The sequence below is a fragment of the Anas platyrhynchos genome, chromosome 5, assembly GCF_047663525.1.
Source record: "Anas platyrhynchos isolate ZD024472 breed Pekin duck chromosome 5, IASCAAS_PekinDuck_T2T, whole genome shotgun sequence".
NCBI classification, from domain to species: Eukaryota; Metazoa; Chordata; class Aves; order Anseriformes; family Anatidae; genus Anas; species Anas platyrhynchos.
Genome location: NC_092591.1, coordinates 49,504,447 through 49,515,958, shown reverse-complemented (window position 1 = coordinate 49,515,958; position 11,512 = coordinate 49,504,447). Strand labels below are relative to the sequence as shown.

General features: G+C 47.9%; 1 protein-coding gene across 2 annotated transcripts in view; it reads left to right on the top strand.

Moving 5' to 3' along the window:
- The first annotated feature begins 859 nt into the window (after positions 1 to 859).
- Positions 860 to 11,512, top strand: part of PAMR1 (peptidase domain containing associated with muscle regeneration 1) — a 52,153-nt gene continuing 41,500 nt past the window's right edge. The window contains exon 1 of one of the 2 annotated variants that reach the window (XM_005011324.6): positions 860 to 1,266. In XM_005011324.6, coding sequence (XP_005011381.1) covers positions 1,194 to 1,266 — 73 coding nt within the window. In that variant the 5' untranslated portion in view covers positions 860 to 1,193. The remainder of the gene's footprint in view (positions 1,267 to 11,512) is intronic. The other variant, XM_005011326.6, reaches the window with a different exon arrangement.

Genomic DNA, 11,512 nt, shown 5'->3' with positions numbered 1-11,512 from the left:
CAAGGTTTCCATTGGCTACTGCTCACAAATTTTTGAGGTTGCTCAACATGCCTGAGAGCTTTACAAACAGCTGTAGGTATTTGTCAAAGCCTTTGAGATACTTGGGTTTCTACTCTGCAGAAAATGCCAATTTTTACCCTTCACATTTTGAAAATGATCCACATTTTGAAAGTTCACTACAGAAATGAAATTGAGGAGATCTGGTGTAGAACCATTAAATGTTTCCTTTGGATAGTATTGATACATTTTGCAAGAAGAATATTAGGAAAAATGAAGTATACGGCTATTAAATATGAGCTGAAGACAGGTAAAATCAGTAGCATGTACTAATAGAAAAGGCAAACCAAAACATGACACAGAGATCAAATCCAAATGCAATGGTCTCCTTTGTTTGGATTGAACGTTTCCTCAATATCAACATGTTCCGACAAAACATTTCAATTTTGCCAAAGTTGCATTTTCTGGCAGAAACGGAGTCCGTAAAAAGCATCTGACTAGCTCAAGCGCGTGTATTCCAAGTGATTCCTTTTGTGTTTTGTGGTTTTCATCCACTGTGGAGGGAGCGAACACTCACTGAGCCCCATTCATTCTTCTGGCCTGCCATAAAAAAGCACGTCTATTTTAAGCGCGTTGTAAAATGGCACATGTCACTTAGCTGGGCTGTCTGGTCACAGGACTGTGGGCCAGGAATTTATCTCCGCACCCACCCCGTGCCCAGCCCGGCGGCGAGGGCAGCACCCTGGGGACACATCGGCCCTGCACATCCAGAGGGAGCACGTACCAAGTGCCTCCTTCTGGAGACATCTGTAACTTCAGCTCGCCACAGCAACAGGGATGACTCATGAATAGAAATTTGTATTTCTGTCTCTCCCCCCTTTACTGTATCTTTCTTTCCGAGATGAAAATCGCTATCTCGGAGCTGAGCAGCGCGAGACAACAAGCCCGTCACAAAAGGGATCGCCTGCCAGAGTCCAGAAAGGGTTAAGGCAGCAGTTGGAGAGGTTTGGGGTGACGTCGTGCTTCTGGACGCCTGAGAAGTCTCTTGAAGGTAGTTCCCCTCTGGTGAGGATGGGAGCGAGCCGAGGTCTGAAATCCGAGATCCCTCGCAGCCTGGAGCTGGTGAGGTCCCAGTAAAAGCTGTTTGCCTGCCTTCCCTTGCTGAGCAGTCACACCGCTGCACCGGCCTGGGCAGTATGGAGCGAGCCCTCTGGACACACGTAGGACTCACCCTCCTGCAGCTCCTGCTCATCTCCTGCTTGCCGAGAGGTACCGTAAGTCAGCGTCTGCGTTCCCGGCACGGCCAGAGCAGTCCCTTTCCTTCAGTGTGGTCAGAGGGGTTTGAGCTCAGGGGCTGTCATGGGCAGTGGAGAGATCTGCAGGGCTGGTAATAGTAGAAGGAAGGGGCTCTGCTTTATTTATTCCTTTCTCGCCGGCACAGAGCATGTGTGGGGGGAGGTCTGCCCAGGGATGATTTCCAGGCAAAGTTAATAGCCTTAAAGAGAAACAACTGGCTGGATTTGTTTGCCAATGGCCATCAAGAAAAGGGTATGCAATCACTTCACTTACTACTGCTTTATTTTCTCAACACTCAGTGCTAAGGAAATGATGATAAAAAGAGGCATTTAAGTCTCCGAATTGTAAAGCGTAATTTGTTTAGTTTGGCAAGACAGAGACTTTCCTCTCCAGCCCCAACACCAAGAATGAAGGCAAGGGAGGAAAAAAGTGAAGGAAAAAAAGAAAACAAAAGCCACACATTGTTTCCGATCTGGGCTTTAGTTCTGCCAATATTATTCTTTCGAAGGGGAAGCCTCGTTAAAGCAGAATGATCTTTTTTATAGCCAAGCCTCGCTCCAGATTCTGCTGAACCAGCATGTTCAGTTTCTTCTTGATAAGGTTAAGCGAAAGGCATTTACTGGCGAGTGCAGATTCGCTGTCGTTGCGGCCACGACCGTGGGCTGCTTACACCTGGGAGCAGCTGAAGCTGCAGATGGCTGTCAGCATCCCGCGGGTGCCCCCGAATTGCCCGCCCTTCGAGCTGTGGGGTTGTGGCAACGTTAGCTGCCAGGTAAGCACCTCGGGGGGATGCAGAAGAGCAGGGGAGGTGCCAGGCATGCAGGCAAACCCATAGTGACGGCTATAAATAATCAGTGTCAAGGACGGGGCTACAGAGCCCACCCCGCTGGGGGCTGAGGCAGAGGGTCTGCCTCTGTGGTGTCCTTCCCTGCTGGGCCTGGGGGCCCAGGGTGCTGGTGACAGGGTGACTGACCCTCTGCCAAAGCCTGCCCCAAGGGGAACCAGCACAAAGCACGGTCTCACTGTCCCACGTGCACCCACTTTTTGTCCCCGCGGCAGCCTGTCTCTCTGCCACGTGCCAGAGCACTCCTAGGCATGGGCAGCGGCTGCCTGGTGCTGTGGAGGTGCTCATTGCCCACCCGTTCTCCCCAACACCAGCTCCTCACGCACCAGGGGCAGTGACTGAAGGGCCTGGGGGTCCCACATCAAGGACAGCCACCCCTCTGCCCCCTCCGTCCTCACTGTGCCTCCGTGCCCTGTCTCCAGAGGAGTCACCGGCATCAGCGCTCGCCCTGCACGCAGCGGTGGGAGGGGTGCTTGGAGCCACGGGAAGGATTCAAAAGTGTGGTGGCCTGAGCGTGTCAGGGCAGGTTGGAAAATAGCATTTTGCCTCCTCCCCACAGATGTATCCAATTTTTATCCCTATTTATCACACCCAGTTGCACAGGGCCTGCCTCTGGAGTTGGGGGCAGGAGTCAGGGGAGGTCTGGGAGTTGATTTCTGGAATAAACTTGAAGTGCAAGTGACTCATATTTCCTTAAAAATATATGTGTGTTTGTGTGTGCTCCTGCCTATCTCAACCCTCCCCAATCTCTCCTCCCCTCCCCCTTCGTCCTCTGTCTAGAGCCGTGGAGCCCAGATGCACTCAGATGCATCCAGATGCATTCAATCTTAGCAAATGGGTTACTTCAGTTCACACGTTTAGGTTGCTAGCTTGGACAAAGGGGGAGAGACTTGCTTTTTGGATCGGAGGAAAGCTGGGGTTACTCATGCTCAACCCCGAGGCCACCTCACGGGGCTCCCGGGAGTCCCATTAAGCCCTCCAGTGCCCCCTGGTTTGGCTTGTCGCCCTCCCCACCACAGGGGCAGAGGGCCGGCAGCTCGGGGGCACCCTGCGGTCCTTGGCTAGGGCTGAGCTACAGCCCCAGGGCCGCTGCGTACAGCTTGAGGTGGAGGCTCAGGGATTTTGCTGCTGTCTGTGTGGGCTGTTTCTATCCAGGCAACATTAGCTGCCAACCTGCTCCAGGTCTGACACTGCTACAGCAAGCAAACACTCAAGACAGGGCCGGCACCACTTCTCCATGTTTAACACAGGCATGTCCCCATGTCATGTGTTCATGGATTTAGATATTGCAGCTGTTTCTTTTCTACAGATTCCCAAATATCCTCCCATATCACAGCAGTCTGGCTTTGTTCCCCAGCCCCGTTACTGAAGGCTGGGCTTTCCAACCTCGTGCATGCTGCCACTATCTCAAAAGTGCCGCGTTCACACCCGCTCCTGTTCCTTGTCTTGCAGCACAGGAAAAACAAAATCTCTTCCCAATCACACTAGTGTAATTTTCCTGGCCAGAATAAGCTTCTCTATCCCAGAAACAAATCAAGGCCTGCTGGGTAATGTAGCAAACTCAGTTTCAGCCTTATCCTGGCTGTTTTACAGCCCTGTCACAGCCCTTCTTGGATGAACACGCGATGCCACGGTGCCAATAATGAGATCAAAAATGCCGTCCCGTAATTACAGAGGAGAAAGTGGAGGACGGGGAGGTTTAGGGCAGACGTCTGCAGGTTGCTTTAGATGCTATAAACATCCCAGATCGTGGCATAGATGATGGCCTGTAATTTAAATCCAGCCATGACAAAAAGATACAGAAAGAGGAAGCTGTGGTGTTTTGAGGGCAGGGGGAAGACACGTGCTGAGGAGTGCGAGGTTTCAACTGGAACAGCATCTGAGATGCGGCGGAGGCGTGTACGCCTGCTGCAGCGCTCCGGGCCTGTGGGCCAACTGGCCTGTCCCCAGAGGGAAGGCAGGGATTAGAAGGGCTTTGTACAAGAAAAAGGGGAAAGGAGCAGAGCTGCTACTTGGAGTGCATGGAGTAGAGCTCTATCTTGCATGTTACAGCTCACTATCTGGAAGAAAGGGCTGCTGAAAGGTAGGAAGAAGCGAAGCGGGATGTTTCTAACAGGAACGAGCACCCTGCCTGAGGCCTACCTGCCCTGCTGTGCTCCTCCTCAGCAGGGGTAGGGCAGGCGAGGAGGGGCTGCAGGGTGGGTGGGTTTGCTGGGAGGATCATGGGCAGAACATCCGCAACTGGTGGGCATCGCAACTGAGGCGGTGTTGGCTGAGGGGTACTGGGACCATCAGGGCTTTATGGTATAGAAAGACCGAACGGATGCTCCTATTTTCACTTAATGCTCTTTATTCATTAACCCACTGCTGTAGCTTCTAGATGGGCAACTCCTACACACCACAAAGAGGAAGCACAATTTTTACTTGGCTTTCCTTGATTCTTGATTTTTCTTATGGACAAAGCAAAACAAGGCAGTGTGGAATGAGGTACAAACACTGGAAGTCATATGGGAACTCCTGTTAAGGACCTGATGGAGACCTCAAAAAGGACTTTTTATTGAAGTAACAATTCTTCTTGGAGCAGAGGTGTTGTGAGCTTATGATTTGTTTATCACAGCCCAGTCAAGAGTGGAAGCTTGCAGGTGTAAAAAAGGCACCACCGTAGGAACATGCTGAAGCAAACCTATGTCCTATTGGGATCAACAGAAATATTTATTTCTGAATTTTATAGCTACATGTTTAGTAAGTGGACCAAGTCAGCTTAGAATAGCAGACCTCACAATGTGTTCACGTGCTAGCTTTTTTTTTTTTTTTTTTTTTTTTTTTTTGAGAAAATCTTTCATTTTTTCCCCTCACATTCATGGCTGTGTAAAAGCACGCACTGACAGTTAGGAAAGGATGCAAACTGGCTCACTGGGAGAAGCAGTCCAATTATTCAGCGATGGTCTGCAATCCATAAATGAAGCACACTGAGTAAAACTAAAACAGGGATGTATTTTAGCTCCTCTTATAATTAGCTCAGCTGCTAAAAAGAATAATAGGCACATAATTTCCTAAAGGGAAGCAAGCTTCTTTAGAGATAGCATTATTCCCTTTCGTCTTCTTAACCTATTAGGAAAATAGGCATCGTTTGCACAACGGGTTATCTGAGGGATAAAAAGGTTAGGAATAAAGACCTGCACTTCCCATCATTATTCAGGGTTTGGGGTTAAACTGTTCTTCAAGAGCCCCAGTTAAAACTGCTTAAGGGAACAACTCTCTTCCCTTCTGAGGTCTGTTCCTCTTGGCCTTACTAAGTGAATCCAACATGTTTCTCATTTCCAGTTGAGAAATTCTAGATCTTCTGTGTGCTCAGAGCTCTTCATGTTGTTAACGTCCATACCCATAACACCTATGGGATAGGAACCAGCCTGCACAGTGGTGCAATGAGAGTAGACTTGAAGAAGGAGCAGGATAAAACAATCATGAAAATGAGACAGACATGGAGAGAAAGAAATGTGTTAGCTTTTACTAGATTTCACCTCTGTCAGATTTATTTTGTCTTTAAATGAGAAACCTTCATTTCAGAATTATTACATGGCTGAACATTTCCTAATAAGAGCCTTAAGAAATTGCTCCTTCAAACTCAGATGCTCGCTTCTTCTGCAGAGGCAGTAATTGTTATTGAGCATCATGCTGAAAAAAATAAAAGGCAATCAAATAAAAGGGGACATATTCTCATTTGCGGAACATGAGTTGTTTGAATAATCACTTTGAAACAGTCATCTTCTATGGACTCTCATTTTGGAGATGTATATGTTTGTATCTGCTCTTATTTACAATGCACTTTTAATTTGTATGGTACTTTTCAAAGCAATTTGAAATGATGTTTCTTTGAGTGTAAGTATTGTTAAGTATCCATTGCTGATGGATAAACTGTGGCATGGGAGGAAAACTCATCTTTTCTATGTAACACAATGGATATGTAGGATGGGAAGTTCCATCAGTTCAGATCAAGGTATGGATGTCCTTATAAAACACTTTCTTCCACGTTATGATAAATACATATATACAAGGTCTCTCTTGTAGGATTGTGGCAAACATTTAGGCTTTTTTTTTTTTTTTTTTTTTTTTTTTTTTTTTTTTTTCCAAGGGAGAAATGGAGACTGCAAACTGGCTTTCTGTTGGATCAGTACACTGATCCCTCTATGAAGCAGCTAATGCCAGCACAAAGATAGGAGTGGGAATGGGAAGTCAGGGACACAACGGAGGGAGATGTCCCACTGCAGCAGCAGCATGGATTTATATCAGCTTAAAATGACTACATTAAAATGACAACAAGCCATTCTTCCAAAGAAGTAGAAGACAGCTAAGTTAATTGCTGTAATTGGGCTTGCTTTAATTCACCTTAGATCCTAGCCATATAATTTTCCTAGCTCCAAGCCCTTTGGAACAGAAATCCCCTTTCTGTTTAGTAAGGTATCTATGACAGGCAAATTCACCATGACAAGAAAAGTGTGCTAAAATTGAAGTTCTAGAGTGATGAACTGTCTGGCCCACTCTTGAGGCAGCAATGTGCCTGTGAATCTGTGAATCACCAAAGTTTTTAGCCTGACCTACTAAGATAAACCAAAATTGAAGCTGGTTTACTTGAATATCCCAAGCTGCAAGCTGCAGTTGGTTAGAAGTTCACTAATATGTGGATCACACCTTAACTGTTTCCACGCCCTCATAACATTAATGTAGCCTCCCTGAAGATGAAAGCTAAGAACTCACCATACTGCCCACCACCATCTTATATTTCATCTGCATCCGCATCCCACAAGAATCGCTTTTCTTCTTTCCTTATTTTCTTATTATGACTGAAGAACCTTTTACTATTATTCTAATTTCCTTTGCAAGGTCAAGTTCAGCTTGGCTTTTGGCAGCTCTCCCTTTATCCCTGAGCTCTAAGACATAGCTTTCTTTGATGATCAGACTTTTTCCATCCCTCATAGGTCTCTGCTTTTCCCTCAAATGAGAGATTTGGCTGGGCTCATTGCATATCCCATAGGACTCATCACTGTCCTTTCCAGCAGACCTTGAACTGAATAGAACTAGTGCTTTAAGACGGCCTGATCCTTACAACTATTTCTTCTTTCTTGGGCATCCTCTTTGAACTCACTGGCATAAGAGTAAGTAACATACCTCCAGTCTTCAGGGGGAGTGCTAATGGAGCCTTCGCTTATCTTCCAAGGAGACTTCTGGCTTTGCCGAATGGCATGGCAAAAACTGCCCTTTTGGAAGGCTGCATTTCTAGTCCATTTCGAGCAATATTTCTGTCAAACCTCCATCGCCATCTTTCCCAAGTACTAATAAAATATTTTGTCGTGGGGGTTTCATCACCTCACCTTCTGAGGTCCTGCAGTTTGGAAAAGGATGGTATTTGAGGTTTGGCCAGGACAGGGATGGCTGAGTCACACGCGTGCCCTGACCGTGAGGGCAATAGGAATAACAGACCATTTGTGTGAGAGAGATGACAGCTTCACTGCCAACTGTTCAAGCTCCTCTTCCACACACCAGGCTGCCTAGCCTAGGCACATCTTGGCTGAGGACATTAGCACCTCTTGAAAAGGTGAAGCAGGAATAAGAAGCAAATAAGAGCTCTCTGGGCCACAGCAAGTGAGGGAACTGGATGCACCAGGCAAGTTAAATCACAGCTGAATTTTTTGCAACTTTGTGAATGGAGTGCGTGACAGTAGAAGCTTGGCAGTCCAGTGGATTAAAATTGTATTTCCCCTTAAAGCTATTAGAGCACCAGGAATAACCTTCTTCCACTCCTTTCCTGGCTCCTGTGGGTATACAGCATGGAGGCAGGCAGATAAGCACCACTTGTACAAAGGCAAACACAGAGCTGAATCAAAATCAAGAGCAAAGGCTGAACACTTTGCCTTTGCAGTCTTGAGAATCTGTGGAGAAAGCAAGGCCCTGTCTGCACAGGGATGTCAGTAAGCATTACAGCATCCAGCAGATCGGCCGTGCACTTCATTCTGTGCTGGCCCCTCTGTGGCTGCTCTTCATCTGCTTTCAGCAGCTCAGCTCCCAGTGCAGGCTCAGCCACCACAAGAGCAGGAGTCGGCTCCCTCGAGACACTCCTGCGGCACCTTCTCCTCGCTGTGGCTCATCACCCGCACGCAGGTTTTCATGGAGGAAGCTCAGGGCCTGCCTGTTAGTGGGGAGGGCTCCCCGGGGAGAGGAGTCTTTGGCTCCTCCAAATTCCCAGCTTAGTATCTGAGAGCAGGGGAGGTGGCGGTGTGACTGTGATGAATTGCCTTCTCCAGAACAGCCCTCGGGCTGATGCTGACAACAGAAAGGCCATTTAGAGCCCACAGAAACGTGGGTGCTGCTGGGGAACATCCCCTCCCACTGCTGTCTGGCAGAAGCAGCCGCTGAGAACTGCGGGATCTGAAACGTGCCCCTGTGCTGGGGGGGCAAGGCGGTCTCTCTAGGTGCAGATGTCAGCAGAAAGAATGAACGTGCACCCATCCAGACCTGGAAACATGTGAGAGCTACCAGCTAGGCTGCATGTCACCGCCGTGCTTGTCTTTGCACTGCTCCCCCAGGCTGGACTCAAAGCAAGAGGAGAAACGTGGCGCTGTGTCCTGCCAGGCTGCCGAGCTCCGCGGGCATTCCCCCAGCACCTTCCCCCGGCTGTTCGCCTGCCTTCCCACAGGACTACTTCTTGCTCGGTTTCCGTGGTCTTGAGCTGCTTCCACATGCGCTGTCTATTCCTGGATTTAATGGGTTTGTCTTCCATCATTAAAATCCCGTAAATTAATCCGCTGTTTATTTGCCTGTTCTGAGACTTGTTTGTTGATTTCAGCTAAATATTTTGCAGGGGTTGTCAAGCAGCCTCTTCCTGCTTCTTCCAAAATCAGGTCAAAGCACTTTCTGGACTATGTTTGACACTGGGAGACGCAGCCACTGCCTCCACGCCAGCCTGCCTGCTCTGGAGGATTATCAGTTAGGCCCACAGTGTACCCTGTGATTATCGCAGCCGCAGCCAGCCAGGGCCCTTTTTCCAGCATTTCACTCAGTAAAGCTCCCTCTGCTCCTTCCTGCCTCAGTCTCTTCTCTTTTGGGGTAATAATGGCCAAGTGTGGCTGCAGGGAGCTGCCAATGGGGACATGGTTAATGTTCCCCAAGTGCACAAGAGGGATAATTCTTCCTCCCTGGGGCCCAGGCTGAGCTCAGCAACCCAAACGTTTGTTGCGTGCGGGCTGCTCTGTGCATCTCCCTCTTGCATTTCTGAGGGGAAGTGTTCCTTGGCCTGCTGCTCAGCAGGCAGGAGATGTATGTGCAACACAAAAGGGACGCTACCACTACTAAAAGGGTACATCGAGTCTTTGCACAAGTTTCCTTAAAAAATAGCTTCTACAGAACTTCGGAATAACAGACTTCATGATTTCTACGAAGAAAATCCTAGACATGATCACTTAAAAAAAAAAAAAAAGAATTCCCAGACCCACAAATTCCCCTGTCAAGGAAAATATGCTGCCCAAACTACCTGCGAATCTGGAAGGGAACTCAACGGACAGTAAACCAAAAGACAGTCTGTTTCCATTGTCTCACTTGAAACAAGGGCAAGAAGGAAGCAAACAGCAATATTGTTATAAAATCATAGAATAATTTAGGTTGAAAGGGGCCTCTGGCCGTCGTCTGGTCTGGCCCCTCTCAGAGGGAAGCGCTAACTCGGCAGCCATGTGGTGCTGCCTGCAGCCTGGCCTGGCCAGGCTTGGCGTTTCTGCACGGATGGAGATGTCTTGGTCAGCCCTCAAGGTTCTCTCTGCCTGTGAACGTTTGGATCGTTTTAGCTAGCAAGAGATAGCTACACCCCAAATGGATAGAGCCATTTCATTAATGAGCATTGGCAACCTTGAGAGAATTTAGATTTCCAGCTTGAGCTGGGAGACCGAAGAATTTGAAGGAAGCTTTGCGAAAGCTCCTGAGTGTTAGGTAGCTATTTATTGCTCAGGCTTTGGGGATTCCTCCTTCAACAGGGAGCGAGACACCCGCCCCCGCACACCACAGAAACAGCGATTGCCAGTCATGTATGATGAGATGGATCAAGCTGAGTGTCAGTTCTAATAAGATAATTAGACACGTGTAATCAATTCGCTCTGGAATCTGAATCAGATACAGATCACAGATAAACGGCTTCATTAGAAGAGAATAATAGCTATAGGTTAAGAAGTCCCAACTTGGCCAAGCTGATTGACTGCTGTTTTGGGAATTAGGAGGCACGGGTTTAATTCCTGGCTATGCTATTGTTTTTCTCTGGGACCTTGAGCAAAGTCACTTCACCTCGCTTGTGCTCCAGTTCCCCATCTGGAAAAAGCACTTTGTAAAGCATGTCGAGATCTACAGGCAAAAGGCTATATAACTGCTGAACACTAAGGTCATTTGGATGCAAGAACTTATTATTGGAATAAATAATTACAGAATGTTATTGAATGACAGACGTGGCTCTTTTCTTCTTTTTGGAATGGTTGTGGCTGGGAGGGAACAGGAAGGTTTTAGTGCAAACAGCAGCCTGGTTTCCAAACTCTGAACTGCAGTGGACTGGGAAAGGTTCAGCTGCGAGGAGCACCAAGGGCTAAACTTCATTTCCCAGCCAAAGGGAAAAAAATGAAGAAACAGTTGGTGGTCCCTTTTTGATGGAGCAAATAAATATCGTTAGGGAAAAGGATAAGCTTCCAGGAACCTCTTCATGAGCCTGTGGAGAATCCAGTGAGACGGAGCAGCAAGGTTCAGTGGCAGGGAGCTGTGTCTGGCAGATGCGGCAACTCGGTTATGAGGCACGACGACAGCAGAAGCAGCGGGGTGAGGAGGGAGCCAGGTACGGGCCCAGGCGGGAGCGCTGCGCCTTAGAGATGTGTGGCTGGTTGCGATGGCAATGCAGCTCTGTCACTCAGAATTTAAAACAAAAGAAAAAAGGATGTTACCTAACCACAATAAGAAAAGAAAAAAGGGGAGGGGAGAGGGAAGAAGAAAGAGAGAGTCTCATTATGTTTCCTTCATGTCTCATCTTCCCAGGCTGCTCTCACACTTCTCACCATCAAGCTCCATGAAAGCAGCCGTCAGGTCTGTCAGCTGGCTGAGGCATGCTGACAGCCGCGTGCACTCATTAGATTTCAGTTTGTAGACCTTAGACAGCGTGCTGGCGACGGAAGGTGGGGTCTGCACTTACTGCGGCAGTCTGGAGTCACACCCTGAGGTATCACAGTGCCCTTTCCTAAACGGGCACTTCCAGCATAGCTTAAATACCAGTGTATAAGGTTATGCTAGATAATAAGAAGACATTAATAATGTTATCATATTAGAAATGCCAGACAAAACAAACCTTTAAAAATAATG